The 21,337-nt window shown below is 45.2% G+C and overlaps 1 protein-coding gene and 1 pseudogene across 2 annotated transcripts in view; one reads left to right on the top strand and one right to left on the bottom strand.

The window, feature by feature from the left end:
* NID1 (nidogen 1) overlaps window positions 1-14,347 on the bottom strand; it is a 91,927-nt gene extending 77,580 nt beyond the window's left edge. The window contains exon 1 of one of the 2 annotated variants that reach the window (XM_059054613.2): window positions 13,952-14,347. In XM_059054613.2, coding sequence (XP_058910596.1) covers window positions 13,952-14,176 — 225 coding nt within the window. In that variant the 5' untranslated portion in view covers window positions 14,177-14,347. The remainder of the gene's footprint in view (window positions 1-13,951) is intronic. The other variant, XM_059054612.2, reaches the window with a different exon arrangement.
* On the top strand, window positions 6,948-7,503 carry LOC136793695 (charged multivesicular body protein 1B2-like; annotated as a pseudogene).
* Window positions 14,348-21,337: the final 6,990 nt, after the last annotated feature.

Below are 21,337 nucleotides of genomic sequence, written 5' to 3'. Positions count from 1 at the left end.
TGCAAAAGCAAACTCCATGGGGGGGAAGAAGCAGGAACCTAAGGTAAAATAATTTAGGCCAAAGAAGGAAAAGGAAGCAAACACTTACTGCCAGGTTTGAGGCCCTCTACTGAAGCTGTTTGCATTTTTTTAAATTTAATACAACCATCCCTCTTTTCACATGTATGAAACAGACAAGGAAATGACAAGAGACGTAATTTAGTTTCATGTCACACAGCACGAGATCGGACCACGATTTGAACCCACATCTGGTTGAGTCCATTACCGGTGCTCTTTCTGTCATACTCAGCCACCTAGTTTAGAGAAATGGGGAGTAGAAGTCCTGAAAGTTGCAAAGCTTCATGGGATGGCTCCATGGATAGAGACTGGGCAGCTAGAAAAACCTAGAAAATGAAAAGGGCCTAAGAAAAGAAAAACTTGAGAAAGAAATTCCTGAAATAGCCTGAACTAATGATACAATCAAGGTGGAGGTTAACTGATTCCAGCCTAGAGCCCAGAGGGGACCTGGGGGCTGCCCTACTTGAGTGGTACTTGACAGTTTACAAAGCATTTTTACTCCAGTTATTGTAGTGAACCTAGTAAAGCATGCATTAATATCATCTTCATTTGAGAAAAAAATGAGTTTCCGTTTATAGGACTTGCCTAAGATCATACACCAGAAGTGCCAGAACAAAACTCTTGAGTCTAAATTGCAAATATTTTCTATTAACTCCACAGAGCCAGAGAAATGACTCTGGCTTGAATTAGAAATAGAAACAAAAGGATCAGCAGATAAAAACAAGAGGCAACCTGGTAGTAATAGTTAAAAGATGAGTCAGTGTTTTAAACTTAATCCAGTTAATGTCTAATGAGAGACTCAGGATAAGTTACCCATCTCTTCTGCAGGAAATTTCTACCTGAGATTATCTGCCAACATTTAAAAATGGTTGGGAGTCTTTAAATTTTAAACTCTGGTGTGTCTATCAAAGAAGACGTAGAAGTGTCCTTCAGCATTCCAGAACAGGAGGTGATCAGGAAAGGCAAGAGAAGGGCCTTGTCCAAACCCTCAGTCTCTGGGGAGAAGTGTGCCCCTCCTTAACATCTTGGATAGAGGTATCAGAAGTTCACCTGTGCTGACTAGGGCACCAGGACTCCCTGAATTTGGATTATACCAATGCCTTCATTTGAACACCAGTCCCTTAATTTGAACATCAGAAATTATAGGGAAAGAATTAAGCACTTATCTGCCTTTCCAGAACAAACCATGTCAGTGTAACCCAAAAGCCCCAGTTGATGAGGGAAAGCTCTTCTTTACAGGAGTATGCCAGCTAATAAATGTAGAAAGAACGCTAGAAACCAACAAGTAAACAACAAGACAAAATAAGACACTATTTGGCAACCGTTAATTTAATAATTGATTCAGGCAAAGATCATCAATGGTTGCTGTAGACGTTAAGTGAAAGGTCGGTGTGCAAGGGACAGCTGCATAAGGCCAAACAAAGCATCACCCCATAGCTTGCTCTCTGCTTACAACGGGAAAAATGTAACTCGACAGACGTGATCTAGCTGTCATCACCTTAACGTGAGCAGCTAGCAGAGCAACAACCAGACATCACTCGCCTCCTGATATTATACACTATGACATATATGGCTTCATTCATGAAGTATTCTTGTTAAATAATGTTTAACCTCTCAACAATAAAAATACAGATAATCTGGGCTTCCCTGGTGGCGCAGTGGTTGAGAATCCGCCTGCCGATGCAGGGGACACGGGTTCATGCCCCGGTCCGGGAAGATCCCACATGCCGCGGAGCGGCTGGGCCCGTGAGCCATGGCCGCTGAGCCTGCGCGTCCGGAGCCTGGGCTCCGCAACGGGAGAGGCTACAACAGTGAGAGGCCCGCGTACCAAAAAAAAAAAATACAGATAATCCAATTTAAGAATAAGCAAAGGATGTGAACAAACATTTCTCCAAAGAAGATATGCAAATAGCCAATAAAAGCATGAAAAGATGCTCAACATCATTATCTTCAGGGAAATGCAAATCAAAACCACAATGAGATACCCCTTCACACCCACCAGGATGGCTAAAATCCAAAAGTCAGATCATAACAAGTGTTGATGAAGACATGGAGAAACTGGAACCCTCATACATTGCTGGTGGGAATGTAAAATGGTGCAGCCCCTTCGAAAAACGATTTGATAGTTCCTCAAAATGTTAAACATGGAGTTACCATATGACCTAGCAATTCCACTCCTAGGTATATACCCAAGAGACCTGAAAGCTGATCTCCACACGAAAACTGGGACATGGACATTCATAGCAGCATTATTCATAATAGCCAGAAAGGAGAAACAACCTGAATATCCATGAACTTATGGAAGGAAAAATAAAACCATGGAGTATTATTCAGTCATAGAAGAACTAGGAACTGCTAAGTACTGCAAAGTAGAGGAGGCTTGAAAATGTTATGCTCAGTGAAAGAAGCCAGTCACAAAAGGTCACATGTTGTATGATTCTATTTATGTGAAACATCCAGAGCAGACAAGTCCATAGAGACACACAGTAGATTAGTGGTTTCCAGGGACCGGGGCAGTGGGGAGGTGGGGGAGATGGGGAATGACTGCTGAAGGATACTGGGTTTGTTTGGAGGGTGAGCAAAATATTCTGGAGTTAGACGGTGGTGATGGTTGCACAAGTCCCTGGGTATACAATAAACATTGAACTGTACACTTTAAAGGGGTGAATTTTAGGGTATGTAAATTATGTCTCATAACACTGTTATTTAGAAAATCAAGGAGATGTAGAAAACAAGGGGGGATGTGTACATACATATGTTTGTACATTTGAGACTCTCTCTGCAAAGAGATAAACAATTCATGAATAGTGATTGTCTCTGGGGAGAGAACGATGGGCCTGGAGGCCAGGGTAGGAAGGAAACTTCCCTTAACACTGTTTTTACAAGTTTTTGTTAACCATTTGCATTGTCTTACTATTCCCCCAATTAATTTTAAAATAAAATTCTATGTGTTTTCTAAAGAAAACAATGTTTAACCTGAATATTTTCAAAATTACCAGTTTTCAGAAAATACAGAGATGGAATAACAGGCTAGACTACATTACAAAGAAACAGTCAAATTCAGAAGGTGGGACCTTCTACAGGACATTAAGCAGTGACTCTTAAATAAAGTGAGAAATAAAAAGGGGGAGCGTATTGGTCAAAATTAAAAGAGACTAGCGACTTCCCTGGTGGTGCAGTGGATAAGACTCCACGCTCCCAATGCAGGGGGCCTGGGTTCGATCCCTGGTCAGGGAACTAGATCCCACATACATGCCGCAACTAAGAGTTGGCGTGCTGCAACTAAAGAGCCCACATGCTACAGCTAAGGAGCTGATGAGCCGCAACTAAGGAGCCTGCCTCCTGCAACTAAGACCCAGCGCAACCAAATAAATAAATAAAATAAAATAAAATAAAAAATTAAGAGACTAAAGAGCCAAATGTAATGCTTGTCATCCTTTGGGCCCCAGTCTGAATGAGTCTAGCTATAAAGGACAGCTTTGGGGATATTGGAGAGACTTGATATGGACTGGGCATAAATTGAGAACAGGAAATTATTATTGATTTTCTTTAGTTTGATAATAGTATGCTGGTTAGGTAGGGAAATGCTGTTACTGTCTTAGGAATGCATAGTAAAATATTTAGTGATGAAATGTCATGATGGCTGTAATTTATTGTTACTTTGGATACATGAGTAAAGAGAAATTAAACAAACAGGGAAAATGCTAACAACAGTTACCTTTATGTAATGTGTCTATGGGTGGTCATGATACTAATTTCGCCCCTTTTGTGTGTGTGTGTGTGTGTGTGTGTGTGTGTGTGTGTGTGTGTGTGTGAAAACATTGCTAATTAAAAATTAAAGGGACTTCCCTGGTTGTCCAATGGTTAAGACTCCGCACTTCCACTGCAGGGGGCACGGGTGCGATCCCTGGTTGAGGAATTAAGATCCCACGTGCAGCACGGCCAAAAAAAAAAAAAAAAATAAGAAAAAAATTTACCTGAGGACAAAGCAGTTAAGAAACCTGCTCCTTAAGGGATAAGAACCAACTTTTTTCACAAGCATTGCAATGGTGAGTGATGTGATGCGGTGCGGGTTCCGTGAGAGCAGGGATCACGTGTGATGTCACTCATCGTGTGATGTAGCCTCACGCACCTGGCCCCAAAGTCTGTACATTACAGTGCTGATGAGAGACTGTCAAATGAATAAATGAATGAAGGAGGGGAAGAAGTCAGTATCCAAAGTGGCATAGTATAAAGACCGCAGAAATAAGAGTGGGAAAAGCTGAGTTCAAGGTCTACCTTGACCGGAGCTGAGTGTATTTTGGACAAGGCCCTTAGCTGCATGTGTCAGTGTTCTTTTCTATAATAGGGGGCTCATCCTATCACCTGCCTGAGCGACCTCACAGGGCTGTTGCGTGTCTCAGATGAGATAACACATGAGCAAGCCTCATTTCATTCACCTCCAAATAGTTCTAGAACCCACAACCCGTGTCCACACACCATCGCCACCCTCCCCTGGACCCTGGCAACAGGTCTCTAGCTGTGGAATTCACTCTTCCTCCTCCACACCTCCCCTAAAAGTCCTTTACCCACAGGCAGCATAATTTTTTTAAAACTTTTTATAATTAGACTACTTTTAAGGGAGAATTTTCAAACACACACAGAAGAATCACCAATATTATCCACACACTCTAGTTCTTGCTTTATCTATTCCTTCCACACATGTGCATATTTATTTTTTTCTTTTTTGCAGTATTTTAAATGAAATCCCAGGCATCAAATTATTTCACCTGTCCATAATTCCATATGTATCTCTCCCAAAAAAGCAGTTTCTCAAAGATGTGTTTTTTACGGCCACTTTGTTTCCATGTTTCCATCAGGATCCAATAAAGTCCTTACCTTTCATTTGGTTAGCTTGTCTCTTAAGCCTATTTTAATCTATGCAGTTCGCCCTCCTTTTTCTCCCATGCCATTTATTTGTTGAGGAAATGGAAATCTTTTAAAAATAAATCATGTCGGGGTGGGGGGGAGGGATAAATTAGGAGTTTGGGATTGACATATACACACTACTGTATTTAAAATAGATAACCGACAAGGACCTATTGTATAGCTCAGGGAACTCTACCCAATATTCTGTAATAATCTAAAATGGGAAAAGAATTTTAAAAAGAATAGATACATGTCTATATATAACTGAATCACTTTGCTGTTCACCTGAAACTAACGCAACATTGCAAATCAACTATACTACAATATAAAATAAAAATTTTTTTTAAAATCATGTCACTCATCTAGCTAGAATCTCTAATGGCATCCCACTGCTTCATAGAATAAAGTAAGAAATACCTAGCGTTCATTCATCCCTTCATTCATTCAACAGATCATAACAGAGCACCCACTACGTGCCCCAGACCCTACTCCTTGTGTATACCTGGGAGACAGCAGTGAATAAGGCAGGTCAGACGCTGCCCTCAAAGGGTTCAGACTCTAAGGGCAAAGATAAGCAACACACAAGTAAACAAATAAACTAGTTTTAGGTGGCTATACATGCTGGGATGAAATCAAGACAGAATGCAACAAAACAACACGCACGGGCATCTGCATGTGAACAGAGACCTGCGTGACGGGATGGCGCAGAGGGGAGAGGAGTGTCTGCACCTGGGTGGGACAAGCTGGCTGTGGCCTAGGAACAGAAGGTGGCTAGTGAGGCTGCAGCCCAGCACGTGAGGACAGCAGGGTAATAAGGGATGAGGATGGAGAGCCAGAGTGGCTGTACCATCACCACACGTGGTGAGAAGCTGGATGTCAGTAAGTGCAAAGGGAAACACTTGGAGGGCTCTGAGCTGCAGCGTCCGGGTCTGACTTAGGTCCCCCCAGCTCTTGCACCACCGCCCTCACTCACATCGGCTTTCATTCTGTCCTGAAGACATGCCAAGCTCCTCCTCTCTACAAGCTCCTGGTCTCACACTCAGTAACGAGGCACCATTCTGCCCCTTCCCCTTTTCACATGGCTAACCCCCACCCATGCTTTAGTTCCAGGTGGAGAACCCTCCGCCTAGCTCAGTTTCACCACAATATATGCACTTCTTCCTCATAGCACTTGTCACAGTGTCATTACTAGTTTAATGTCTGTCTTCCTCACTAGACTGTGAAGAGCAGAAAAAAACACTGGTCTGGTTTCAATCTCTAGCACTGGTCCTGGCATGTTAGGCAACAAATTAAATATTTGTTGAATGACTAGATGATGTATCTCAACATTGCACTGCATTATATGAGAAATCATAGCCAGTGTCCTGTACCTAGTAAAGGTATATATTCAACATCTGGTCACTTGATCAGAGAATAGCAAAGATCCACGATAAAATGAACCTTAGAGATAATCTTATCAAACCTCTGTTTTATAATAAGAGAGATCTGGAATAATAAGAGGGTGAGATATGAAGTGACTGGACCTCAATTATAAGTTGGTTAATCAACCTGATTCATCAATTTCACTTTAGCCCCCATTAGAAATTAATACTCTATTAAGTATTCTGTGACTCAGCCAGGGCCACTGTTAGACCACAGGGCGCCTTTGGGCAAATGAGAAGCAAGTACCCTTTCCTCTGAATGGCCCCAGGCCCATGCTGAGGTTCAGGGCTTGGTGAGGGGCCTGAGGGCTGGACTTTAGCCCATTTGTCCCCTCAGTCAGAGCTTTGTGGTGCAAACCACCTGCATAACCACGGGTGGTGGCCCCGGGCTTAAGCATAAACTTCCTATGTGCCAGCAAGTGTGGCAGGTCCACGAGGGATGTCAAGAGGAATATGACACAATCTCAGGGAGCCAGGCCGGCCTGCAGCTCAGGAGGAGCACGGGGCTGCGTGTACCCTCCCATCAAACCTGCGCCTCCCCAAAAAAGTCACGGGACCGTGTCAAATATGGAGAAACACCTATTTAACTTGCAGTTTGCTGTCAAAGAGCTTAATAACAATGCCAAGAAATATGAGAGAGAAGAAAAGGCGGGAAAGGCCAAGATTAAAAAGGCCATTTAGAAGAGCAATCCAGAAGGGGTAAGAACACACATTGAAAATGCAGTCCACCAGAGGAACCAAGCAATTAATTTCTGGAGTGTGAGCACTGGGGCTCCTGCTGTGGTCGCAGGAGTTCAGACGATGGGCAAGATGACAAAGGTCACGGCCCTTGGTTGGCTCTGCAGATACTACATGGAGGGGTATGAACCTCCCCGTGAAAAGATGTTTGTCCCGATGGACACGTGTAAACACTAACTGGAAATGCTGAAGGTTCAAACGCAACGAAGGGAAGACACAATGAGTCACTCCACAACCCTAACAATACCACAAAACCAAATGGATGTGTTGCTTCAAGAAATGGCAGATGAAGCTGGCCTTGATGTCAAATGCCACTACCACAGGGTCAGTAGGTTCCATAGGCACAAGTGTTGCTTCAGTGGAACAGGATGAGCTCTAAGAGACTGGCTTGTCTGTGTGATCAAGAGTAAGTTACAGAACTGGTACTTCTGTTTACTTTACTTGCTTCTAAAATATTTTGTGTGTATATACAGATAAGTTGCACTCCAATTACACTAAGAACACTATGTATGCCAGAATGCTTAAACACTATTTGTATGTAGTGCTTTCTTTTGCTTTGCTGTACTTCCCAGTACATTAAGAAATTGCACGGGGAAAAAAAAAGAAATTGCAGGGAGTTTCCATTTTGACATATTTTACAGTTCTGTATATTATGCATAAAAGTATGAGGGACGTCTTTTGTCCATGTCTTTGACAGAGTAGCATTAGCCTGTTGTGTATGAAACAACTTTCTCAAAAATTAACATGAAAAATCTAGCACGAGGGACTTCCCTGGCGGTCTAGTGGTTAAGACTTCGCCTTCCAATGCAGGGCGTGCAGGTTCGATCCCTGGTCAGGGAACTAAGATCCCACATGCTGTGCAGCGCGGCCTAAATAATTTTTTAAAAAAGAATTCCTTGGTAAGGTTGGTGGAATGAAGCAACATTTTCTTTCTTTTTTTTTTTTTTTTTGCTGTGCCTTCCCAATCAGGGATTGAACCCATGCCCCCTGCAATGGAAATGTGGAGCCTTTAACCACTGGACCACCAGGGAAGTCCCTGAAGCAAGTGTTGAAGAAAGTCAGTGGCCTGTATTGGCAGAGAAGGTAGGGTAAAAACAGGAAGAACGTTAGAAGATCTTAAGAGTTAAATTTACCCTACTTAAGGAGAGATTCCTGTATGTAAGAGGTATAATGAAAATCAGTTTGTCGAAGATGTATGTGGTGTGTGTGTGTGTGAGAGAGAGAGAGAGACAGACAGACAGACATGAGGAAGGGAGATGAGGAGATGAGTCAGGAGAGCAGTATACAATCTTTTTGCTTACAAGGATATCTTTTTATTATTGTTCCATAGCCATAAAGAATTTTATTTCCCAAACTGAACTTATTAAACAATAACTAATTCATTTCTCCATGTTTTTGAATCAAGACATGAATAACATCATATGTAATCAAATCATGTACTATATTTAAACACTGACCCACTCCCCTCATTACTCAGGATGGGGTCCAAAGAATGACTGGCTTCCACTGGGACTGTGCTGATTTAAAAATAAAGAGATGGGCTTCCCTGGTGGCGCAGTGGTTGAGAGTCTGCCTGCCGATGCAGGAGACATGGGTTCGTGCCCCGGTCCGGGAAGATCCCACATGCCGCGGAGCAGCTGGGCCCGTGAGCCATGGCTGCTGAGCCTGCGCGTCCGGAGCCTGTGCTCCGCAAAGGGAGAGACCACAACAGTGAGAGGCCCGCCTACCACAAAAAAAAAATAAATAAATAAAAAATAAAAAAAATTTAAAAAAAAATAAATAAATAAAGAGATTACTCCACGTGGAGAATCAGATCTTATCATGCAATGGCCCACAGGATCAAGTCAGGAAACCAAGATGTCCCCTCGCTCCACCATGGAATATTCCCCAGCAATATCCTGTGCCTTGGAACAGCTCTCAAGTTAAGGCAGAGGCATACGATGCCTAGATACCGTCAAATCAGCAGCTCTTGAACATTTTGGTCTCAGGACCCCTTTATATTCTTAAAACTTATTAAAGAACCCCCAGAATCTCATGTTTACATAGGTTATATTGATCAATACTTAACATATCAGAAATTAAAATTGAGAAAAATTTAAATTTTTATAATACTTAAATAATAATGAACTCATTACATGTTAACATAATTTTAAAGAAAATAAAACCCAAAAGTACCTAGGGAGAGAAGTGTCGTTGTTGTACATTTGTGCAAATCAATTTGATGTCTGGCTTAATGGAAGATAGCTAGATTCTCCCATCTTCTACATTCAATCTGTTGTGATAAATATCACAACACATGTAGATATCACATATCCTGTAGCCTCTAGTGAGCTCCACTATACATACAAGAGAGCATGGGAGTAGAAAAGCAAACAACATTTTCGTATTACCAGGAAAAGAGTTTTGACCTTGTGAATTTTTTTTTTTTTTTTTTTTTTTTTTTTTGCGGTACGTGGGCCTCTCACTGTCGTGGTCTCACCCGTTGCGGAGCACAGGCTCCGGACGCGCAGGCTCAGCGGCCATGGCTCATGGGCCCAGCCGCTCCGCGGCATGTGGGATCTTCCCGGACCGGGGCACAAACCCGTGTCCCCTGCATCAGCAGGCGGATTCTCAACCACTGCGCCACCAGGGAAGCCCGACCTTGTGAATTTCTTGAAAAAAATCTCCAGGACGCCCAGGAGTCCCCAGACCGCACTGTTAGAACTGATGAGTTGGGTCATCACTAATGGTACCCTTTCCAAGGGCTCCAAACCCAGCTCTCAGCTTGTTCCCTGCTTTCCTACTTCCCCTTGTAAACCAGTGTCAAGGCTTCCATTCACCTTCTAACCTAACTGCTCTTTTGAAAGTCTACAAGCTCCAGGGCTTCTCCATGTTCTGGTGCTCTTGCTGGTCTCCAACACCACCAGGTCAAACCTGGACCAATGCCTTTTCACTCAAGTCAGCTCTGCCAACCATCTCATCATTCTCTCACGCCTCAAGACCAAGAACCTCTCCCTCCCTGCCTTCTCCTCCATGTTCCACATGTGACTGGTCAGAAATCTTGCTGATGCATCTTAGATCAACTCAGGTTCACCTGCTCCTCTCCTTGCCCCATTCCTGTATGCTCTAATTTCTGCATATCTGATAAATCAGTAGCGTATGGGACTGGTTTTCCTGCTCCCAAACTCTTCGTGTCCATTTGTTCATGCTGTCTTGCAAACCACTGCTAGACTTATCTTACTAAAGACGGGCATGCCTTGTGACCAGCTACAGACAGTATAACCCAGCAACCACTAACCTTCCAGGAGCCATCTTTCATGACCCTCCATGTAATGTATTGCGTTGTTTGGCTCCACATCTTCAGCTCTCCCTGTATCCATGCCTGTTACCACCACGGTCGGTGGGGGGGGGGGGGGGATGGGTGAATGACCTGCCTCACCCATTGACACTGGGCTCAGCCATGAGTCTTGCTTTAGTCCCTGAGATGTCAGGAGGCATGACCCAAGGGAAGGCTTGGAAAAGCACTATGCATTTCCACTTACTCTTTTATGCTTCTGATATCTCCATGAAAAAGGACATGCTTAAGCTGGCCCTCTGAAGCAGCACCATCCAATAGAATTTTTAATGGTGATGGATACATTCAACAGCAGTACTGTCGGATCTAGTGGCCACTAGCCACTAGTGAGGCTGTTGAACACTCGAAATGTGGCTAGTGTGACTCAAAAGCTGAAATTTTAATATTATTTCATTTTAATTAATTTAAAATAGCTGTACATGGCTAATGACCATATTAGGCAAAACAGCTGTGGAGGTTGAAAGACACTCCCCGCTCCCCCACCACCTCCCAGAGCAGAACCAGATCATCCCAGTTGCTCCTGCTGAAGCCACCCTATATCAGCCCACCACCTGCAGATTCCAGACACATGAGCAACAAGTCCTTATAGTTACATGCCACTGTTTTTGTGGTTGTTTGTTACACAGCAAGAGCTAACTGATATTTATCTCCTGACCCCACCTGCCTATCCCAGACTGGACCCTCCTGTGCCGACAAAAACACTCTGCTCCAGTGGGGTCATATTCCTCACTTTCCCAGCATATGCCAAGCTTGTTCCCATCCTCATGCATTTGCCCCTGCAGTACCTCCCACCATGAATGGCCTCTCCATTTCCCCCTCTGCCTACTGAAAATGGACCTGTCTATCAAGTCTTAAATGTAACCTCCTCTGTAAAATCTTCCCTCACTACTCTAACTCATAGCACTCCCTTGGGTCCATCACATGTTTTAGGTCTGATACTTGAAAGCATTATGAGTCAGACACAGACTTGGGCTGAAATCCTAGTTTTAACTGATGCTATGGCCTTGGATAATTACTAATTATGATTATTTCTTCATCTGAAAAAAAGGGGGACTAATTATGATTATTTCTTCATCTGAAAAAAAGGGGGCACGTTATTTTGAGGATTAAATAATATAAAACTAGCAAGTCCCTGACACATGTAGATATACTCATCCAATAATCATTTTCTTTCTCAGTGAGTTTCCTTTCGTTTTCTTAATCTAATGCCCAGAACAGTACAGACCATCTAGTTCATGCTCACACTTCCTGTCAATTCACCCTTTCACTCAAGACCATGTGAGGGTTTCCATCAGCTCAAAAGAGCATCTACAAAACTACAAATAGTGGTGGGTGCTGTGATGTGGCACCAGATCCTCATTCAGCTCCTGGGAATGCAGTCCTCAGCCCTCCTCTTCAATAACTGCCTCTGTGGAAAAATCGGCCTCACCCTGAGGGTCACACCTCGGTCCAGGGCAGCCCTTATGGAATCACTGATCACCGTAAGGAAACGGAGGTCCATCCCTCTCAGGAGGCTTGAGAGAGCCCTGAAAGGCCATCCCACCTCCAGAGCTCCCAGGGGACTGGCTGGATGCCCTTGCTGGCCTGCACTGCAGCTCCGCTACTCTGCTCAATCTTTCTTCACTGCCCTCCCTTCTACAAGTGTGGATCTGAGAAGCTCGCCCTAATGAAATAACCTACCTGCTAATCTCCATCTTAGAGTCCTTCCTGGGAATCCAACCTGAAGCACAGAAATAAGATGCAAAGAGAGCTCTGGGAGTCTTTCTCACTGAAACTCAGATTAAAAACCCAAATTGGCTCAGAAGGTGTGGACTGACGGGAATCACTTTTTAGCAATCGATTTCCTAGGTTTTAGAACGTAATGCGGTTAGTCTGATGCCACAAGTAAAGAAGGGCAGGAGGGCCCTAATTTAACACAGGGGTTCATGAATAGAATTTAGTGGGTCTGTTAACCTAGAGAGAAAAAGAAATTTCATTTTAATTTTCAGTAACCCATAACTGGTATTTAGCATTTCCTTCCATTATAAATGTAGGCAACATAACACAGTAGTATTAGTACTTAATGACCTTGCCACTAACAGAAGTCACAGATATTCTCCTATCACATTATCGTCACAGTAGTTGTCTCTGAATATTGTTTACAGTCCCCATGACCTTGAAAGTTCCGGCATTAGCTGATCGTACACTGGATCCACTGCTATACCTTGCTATTTAATACGGTTAAAAGGAAGAAAACCACATATATTACTTAATGCAACTTTTAAAAAATATTTTAACTCATTTTTCAACAGAATTGACCTCCTTGGCAATCCTGTGGATTTTATCTTGCGCATTTAAAAACCTAAGACAGGGTCTTACAGGCTACAGCAGACTGCGCAAGGAGGTCAGGGCAGTCAACCAACAAGGGGACACCCTCTGCCGGTGGAGACTTCGAGGACTCATTCTTTTGGGGCAAAGCCGACAAGCTCCACGTGGGTGCTGTCCCAGGCGAAGTCTGCCCCGCCAGAAGACGAGCACAGCCATTTCACCGGCAGGACGAGCTCCAGCCGCTGCTGGCGTTGCTCCCCTCCACTTCTGGAATGCACACAGCTTTATACGAGATCCACATGGTGCGCGGCGGCGGCAGGCGGCGGCACGAAAGGACTTTACCAAGTTGACAGCGTCCCCGGGCCCGGCCAGTTCAGAGAAGGATCCAGAGAGCGAAAGGTCCCTGTCCCGCTCCCCATCTGGCCGCCCTCCCCCCGCCCCCCATGGTGACAGTGCTCGGCTACAGGAAATTGGATCACTGGGGCGCCCTTTCCCAGCCCTTAACTCTGGACTGAGCGCAGAATCATTGCCAAGGCATATCCGGAGTCCACACACACACACACGCAGGGGCTGTCGGCTGCATTCCCGGGGCGGAGAGCCCGGTTTGGCGGTCTTTTCCTGCCCCGGCACCTACGGCAGTCACAGGGTCCGCGCGCCTGCTGCAACCCAGCTCTGGCCTTTGCCCCGCGCCCGCGCCTGGTTCCAACCGCACCGGGTCCTGTCCCCAAAAGGCAGGGGACAATGGCGAGACGCGGACCGACTTCTCGGAGGCGATGCGGGCCACAGCCACCGGGGTGGAAACGCCGCCCGGGTCCCGCGGTCCGGGGTCCCGGGGTCCAGGGTCCCGGGTCCCGGGGTCGCGGGGTCCCGGAGTCGGGCAGGGCCCGCGCGGGGCGGCGCAGACGGGACGAACTCCCCGGACCCGAGCGCCCCTCGGGCGACAGTGACCAGGCGGCGGGGAGGCGTCGGCGAGCCGGGCGGAGGCGGGAGCCCCCTGGGGCTTGGAGGCCGAGCGCCGCACCCCGCGCCCCGGCGGCCTGCGGGTCCGGGTCCCCGCCCACGACGCTCACGTCCGTCCGCCGCCGCGGGCGCCCCCGGCCCGCCCGGGCCTTCCTTCCGACGCCGCGCCAGGCCCCCGCGCCCTCGCAGACAACCGCCCCCATCTCCCGCCCGGGGTCGCACTCACGTAGACCGAGTTGAGGTCGGATTTGTCGAAGAAGCGGAGCGCAGTGCTCAGCTCCAGGGCTGGCGAGACGCGGTCGTCCCCGGCCTCCAGCTCCAGGTCCCCCTGCCCGGGGCCGAAGGGAAAGAGCTCCTGGCGGCTCAGGCAGCCCCCGGGCCCCGCCAGCAGCAGCTGCAGCAGCAGCGCCCGCGTCCACGCAGCTCCGCTCCGGCGGACCGCGGCCAACATGTTCCCGGACTGCCGTCCCGCAAACCGAGGAGCTGTGCGGCCGGAGGCTGAGGAAGGCGGAGATGTAACCGGACGCCCCTCGGCAGCCCCTGCGCGTCTCCCGCCTCCCGAGGTTCCCACCCCGGGAAACAGGGGAGGGGAACCGAGGGGAGATGGGGAGGGCCCCGCCCCGTCCACAGGGCGCGCCGCGGAGGCTGCCCAATGGCCGCGAGGGGGAGGGCGAGGGGCGACACCTAATCCCCCAGCCGTTCTGCCCGGGTCGCCCTCCTTCCCCGCGGGGTGATGGGCGCTCGTGGCCGCGATCCCCGAAACCAGCCCAGTTCCCACCGAACGGCCCCTCCGGGAGTAGGAACAGAGGGTCGGGCTCTGCACCATTATCCTCGGCCCAGGGCTAAGTCGTGGAGATCGGGCGACGCGGACATGCCCTGGATTCGGGGACACAGTCCACCCCAACGCTGCTTGGTGGCGTCCGGAGGTCGGACATGGTCAGGCTGGTAGGAAGAGGGGGGAGTCGGTGCTGAAGATTACCAAGAAGGGGTCGGGCCAGGAGCATGGCCATTTACTCATGCCTCCATTCTTTCAGCCTTATTGAGTGTGGGAGCCTATGCCTGGTTATGGGAACTTCGGCCAGAAGTCGGGTGCATCCCCCAAAGTCATGAGTGTATCACAGTGCTAGGCGGGGTGGGGCCCCCAAGTGATAAGGGACATCGGGAATGGACTAACTGGTCAAGGATGGCATCTTTGGGGATATGGAAATCAAACCAGGTCTTCCGGAAGGGATAGAATTTCACCAGGGGGCTGCAGGAGGAACTTTCTAGAAGTTGGAGGGCTGAGCTGTGGGTGGATTCAAGGTGCCATTCCCCGGTGGAGAATTCGGGAAAGGAATTCCCGAATTCCAGTTCGAAGTAAGTTTAATACCAAACCTAGGAATTTGAACTCGCTCTAACCCTCACAGAAGAACTATTGAGAGTTCTTGACAAAGGGAGATAAGCGACGTATGTGGTATCCGAAATAATCCGTTGGTCATTAATTTGGCACTGGGTTGAAAGAAGAGACACAGAGGTCATCAGAGGATCGCTGAAAGAAAAAAAAAAAAAATAGGGATGAGGAAGGAAAAGTGGAAACCGAGAAGAAATGAATCTAAAAGGCATTACAGAGAAAGAAGGAATAAGACCTGATTATAAATTTGATATGGGGGATGGGGGATGGGGGGGAGAGGAGAAAAGTTTAAATTGGGTGGAAGGTTTTGAGCCTGGAGGATTGCAAAACCTGTGTTGCCTTTTGAAATCAGGAAATGGGAGCTGGGAAGTTGGGAGTTGGCTATGTGTTTGATGTCAGACCTGTTAACCTGGAGGGGTCAACAGGGTATCCCCCGTTGCCTGTTGCCCACTAAAATTAAGGACCTGGGACCCAGTTTGGGAGAATTCTCCCAATAAACAGAAAGTTCTGTATAATGTTTAGGGAGCATGACTCCACTAGAAAATATGAAGAAAAAGCCAACGAAATACACCATCATTTTGCAATCACAATAACCCTAGGAGACGGAAACCATCCCCACTTTACAGAAGAGAGACAGGGACCCAGAGAGGTTTAAATCACTTTGCTAAGGTTACACAGCTGCAAGCCTGCCTGGGACCCAGGGTGGGCTGGTTCCCCCTTCACCACTACACTAAGTGGAGTCATTATTGCTACGTTTGTTTCTCTTGATGTTAAAGAGCAACTAACGCTGCCTGCCTGCAATCTGTTGCCAGATCCAGTGGCTTTTCTTCCAGTTCCCTCCCAGAATTGCAGCGCCGGGAGCCTGGAGTCTCCATCCTGCCCCAGAAGGACTTCCTACTCTACCCCATGCCATTCGTAGCCTCAGCTGCTGCAACCGCCCGTCTCTGGGCTTCTGGGCCCCAGCTCTGCCCGTTCCAACGGAGAGAACCCCATACAGAGGCTCTTCTTTCTTCCTCTGTGCTCACCTGCACAGGCCCCAGTTTTCCCAGTGTGTGCTCAGCCAGCCCCATCCGGCCCGTCCCTCAGACTCACCCCTTTTCCAAACCCCCATCCCACCTTCTGTCTCACATCAGAGCTGGCTCTGAAGCCGCTGCCTGTCCCTGGAATGCTCTCACCCCCTCTCCGAATTCTCTGCCTTTTTAGTACTCAGACAGCTTCTGAAACTCCTATTGGTCCGTGGAATTTTCCTCGGCTAATACAGAGCAAGAGCTGTTCTCCACTCAGCGGGTAGCTTGGAGTCCAGTCTGGCTGAGGCCTGGGCTCTGCCATTGACTAGCCCTATGAACTTGGGCGGGTTTCTATATCCTCCTCATTTGCATGGGATGTTCATTGCCACAAACAAAGAATTGTTATGCGAATGAAATAAGATGATCCGTGAAATGCTCCTAGCACAGAATCGGAGCATAAAGGAAGTACTCAGTTAAATATTAAGCCATCATTATTATCTAAATGTATGTTTTTCATGATTCTTGTTATTTCCACAATTAATAAGAATCCACTCTGTGTCAGATACTGTAGTCGGAATTCAAAATACGAAGACCATTAATTCATAATCCCTTTTGTAAGCAGCTCATAGTCTACTGGGAAAGACAGACACAACATTAACACAGTTGGATGTTTAACAGATACATAGAGAACAACAGCGGATGCTCCTTGTTGAATGCCTGCTTCTGCTAGGTGCTTTATGGAGCATCGAATTTAATACTCATAACAGTTGCACAAGCTAGTAGCTTTATAGATGTAAGGAAAATGAGATCTGCAAAAGTTAATGTGCCCAGTTTCACACAGTGGAAGAGCCAGGATTTGAATCCCAGTGTATCTGAAACCAAAGTTGATAGTCTTTCTACCACCCCCTCCTGCCTTTCTGTAGAAGGAGAGCTTTCTCTCTCAATTTCTATCCACAAAACATATTTGCTCCCTTGTTTATACATAATGTTCATGCTCTATGTATGCTTCTGTTCCCTAAAGTATAGTCTTGCTTAAGTTAGTTTGGTATATACTGTAAACTATTTGTCATTTCCTATTTATAGCCCTGCACTCACCACACGTTGCCTGGTGCTCACGGGACATGACATCTATGCTGTGCCTCCCATTAGGACAATGTGGGCCAGGTGCCAGCCACTCCTTTAGAATTTATAGTTTCAACTACATTTAGTGTGTAATCATAATCTTCATCATAGAATATTTAATTTCATATTTTGCTCTGGTCATTTTCTAAGTGTATTTAATACCTAGATGTTTTTCTCTAGTTGTTTTATGCAGGGTTTCTTTCCCCAGATATAAGCTCTTTGGGGAGAGGATCATGTATTCTGTTTCTTTTCCAAAGTTCACAGAGCCTAGCACAATGCTGCATGCACGTTAATAAAAGTCAACAGTTTGAGAATTCAATAGTACTTTTAAGAATCATTTGAGGGACTTCCCTGGCGGTCCAGTGGTTAAGACTTCGCCTTCCAATGCAGGGGGTGAGGGTTAGATCCCTGGTTGGGAAACTAAGATGCCACGGGGCAACTAAGCCTGTGTGCCACAACTACTGAGCCCACACACCTCAACTAGAGAGCCCCGCGTGCAGCAAACTACAGAGCCCACGCGCTCTGGAGCCCGCGCGACACAACCAGGAAAGAGAAAACCCGCACGCCACAACTAGAGAGAAGCCAGCACACAGCAACGAAGATCCCAAGTGCCACAACTAAGACCCAACGCAGCAAAAAAAAACAAAAAAAATCATTTGATATCTGCAGTAGCAATATGCAACCACAATTAAATGACTATGCCAGGTTTTTTTTTTTCTTTAAGTTAAACCCTACTTTTGAGACATGTACTCTTTCATTGACTGCTATGATGGGATAAGGCAAGAAGACAACATTTAGGAAGCAGGCTATACCTATAAGAAGCCAAGGTAACTTTTCTATTTGGCTTATTTCAGACAAATGTCCAGGCGACTGAGTGGAAAAATAGCTCAGTTGTCTATTTCACTGAAGGAGACGTCTGTTATAATCTCGCTCTCCTGTGAGGTTTGGCCACTGACCACATATGGCTATATTTATTCCTTTATTTACCAGATGTCATGCAGAGTTCAGCGTATCAGTGTTTCAATTCCAGGGGAATTCACTTAACTCATGAATAAGGTGATTGCTATTTTAAACAACTTAAGCTCAACTGTTATAAGGATATCCTAAATTAAGTGACCATCCCTACCAAAGGATAAGAATCAAGCAGGATTTGGTGATCAACTTACTGTATTTTCAAAGGAGATTTGGATAAAAAGTACTTCGGGGAAACACATTATGTCCATCGATGTGTTTGGTTTGGAAGATACCACAGTTTTCAGGATGAAGTTTAATCCTTCTATTTCTACATCCTGTTTTCATCTGGATATTTTGCTGGTTCATTAACATCAGACCTCCAGCATAACCTGCCTTTTGTTGTTGTTTTAATATTTTATTTTGATTTATGTAATTTGCAGAGTTACATAAATGTTGCAAGAGAAATACAAAAAGTTCTCATATACCCCTCACCCAAATTTCTTCTTACAGTTTTACCATAATTGCTTTAATTCTGTCTCCTTTCTCTCTCTATATATATATATAGATAAATAGATAGATAGATATACACACACACATTTTTTATCTAGACTATTTGAGGATACGTTTTAGACATGATGTCTCTTTACCTCTGAATACTTTAGTGTATATTTCCTAAAAACTGGAACATTCTCTTACATAGCCACAATACAGTTATCAAAAATAACGACATTAACACTGGAGTTAACTTTGATCAGTTGATTAAAGTGGTGTCTGCCAGATTTCTCCACTTGGTTTTTTCCTAAAGTAAAATTAATTAGTAATGTTTCCGTAAGCACCAGAATTATTACTCTCGTTACGAATAAAGACTTATTATCTTTCCCATTTTCAGGGTTTGTAAAGCACCTGCATATATTTAATTCCATTTCCAATCACTGTTTTTCAAATTTTTCACTTCATACCATTTTTCTTCTATATTTTTTTCTCTCTGAAATAATTTGTGAGAGTATTTTTATAACTATGCCATGTTCCAAGACAATGTTCATCCCAAGACAGTACTACAGAAAACTTAGGAGATTAATCCAAAAAGCTTATATTTATGGCTTCTCCGCTGCAGTTCACAATTTTCTTATTCCAATAATGGATTTTCATATGTTAATCACCTTTATGATTTTTTCTAGCTTTACTGAGATATAATTGACAAAACTGTATACATTTAAGCTGTACAATGTGATGATTTGATATACATACACATTGTGAAATAATCACCATAATCATGTAATAAACACATCTATCACAATTATCATAATTAACACACCTGCCATTTCACATAGTTACCATTTTGTGTGTGCGTGGTAAGAACACTTAAAATCAACTGTTTTAGCAAATTTCAGGTCTACAACACAGTATTGACTATAGATACTCACCATGCTGTACATTACATCCCCAGAACTTACTCATCTTATAACTGAAAATGTGTACCCTTTGACCTACGTCTCCCCATTTCCTCCACTTTCCAGCCCCTGGCAACCACCATTCTACTTTCTGTTTCTATGAGAGAAGAGCAAAGATTTTTAATATTGTATGTTTCATTGAAAACAGTAGTGACTTGTGATAGATCACACTCATGGCCTAAGATTGTTAAATATCACTCAATCTGAGTCAAGTGCAAGAAAGGTATTATTTCTTCTTAATTTTCTTTTGTTAATAGATCTTCATAAGGTCCCATTTCCATGTGGTAGACTTTATTGTAACAAAAATAAATGGATCAAATTTGCATAATTAACTAAATTCAGCATAAATTGTGACGACTGATGGATTATAATGTAGTTCACTGTAGCTGACTGTACTCAGTCACAGAAAGAAGGTCGTTAGACCTTCTTACTTACTTTGACTCCTTACTTTGTGTCAGCTAATTAGATGGAAAATAATTACAAAAGTATGTTTGTGAAAAATGTCCTTGTTGCAATTGGATTAAGCAATCATCGCCATTCAGCCTCTGGTTCTACATTTGATGCTAAGCCAAGCTAACCACTGAACAAAGTGAGTGGGGAACAGATTTTCTAAAATAAAAAAAAAATTGTAACATGCTTCCATATGACATCAAGTATGCTTACAGAAATAAAGTAAAATTAATACGTTGAACTAGAACTTCTTGGAACAATCTAGTTCTGTGGTATGGGCTACATGTCATTTCCTTAGTGCTTAGATGCTGTGATTAGAATCTACCTCCTGGGCAATATTGCATTGTAATTTCTTCTCTGGATATTTTATCTTTCTACAAAACAGACTAGACAACTGCCTTCATGGAATTATTTTAGAGGGTACAAAAAACTCCTCCAATTCCTATTTACCCACTGGTTTTAATTTTGTTTGTTGAACTTGAGGTTTTCCTTCCAATTAAAATCAGAGGCCACTCAGGCTGGTGCAACGTCACGCCGGCCTCTGCCGCCCAGGCTCACCCCGCACTCCGTGCCGGCCCCCCCCCCCTGCCGCCAGTGAGCCACAGCCCCCGAAGCAGCTGCTCCTTTAACCCCATCCTGTCTGAGCGAAGAACACATGCCCTCAGGCAACCTACATGCAGAGGCGGGGCAAAATCCAAAGTTGAATCCCAGGAGCTGCGCAAAGAAGAGAAAGGGGAATCTCTCCCAACAGCCTCAGGAGCAGCAGATTAAATCTCCACAGTGAACTTGATGTGCCCTGCATCTGTGGAACACCTGAATAGACAACGAATCATTCCAAAGTGAGGAGGTGGACTTTGGGAGCAAGGATATACATTTCTTTTTCCCTTTTTCTCTTTTTGTGAGTGTGTATGTGTATGCTTCTGTGTGTGATTTTGTCTGTATAGCTTTGCTTTTACCATTTGTCCTAGGGTTCTGTCTGTCCGTTTTGTTGTTGTTGTTTGTTTTGCGGTACGCGGGCCTCTCACTGCTGTGGCCTCTCCAGTTGCGGAGCACAGGCTCCGGACGCGCAGGCTCAGTGGCCATGACTCACGGGCCCAGCCGCTCCGCGGCATGTGGGATCTTCCCGGACCGGGGCACGAACCCATGTCCCCTGCATCGGCAGGTGGACTCTCAACCACTGCGCCACCAGGGAAGCCCTGTTTGTTTGTTTTTAGTATACTTTTCAGCGCTTGTTATCA

Source organism: Kogia breviceps, chromosome 2 (genome assembly GCF_026419965.1).
Source record: "Kogia breviceps isolate mKogBre1 chromosome 2, mKogBre1 haplotype 1, whole genome shotgun sequence".
Lineage (NCBI taxonomy): Eukaryota > Metazoa > Chordata > Mammalia > Artiodactyla > Physeteridae > Kogia > Kogia breviceps.
This window is presented reverse-complemented; position numbering and strand designations above follow the sequence as displayed.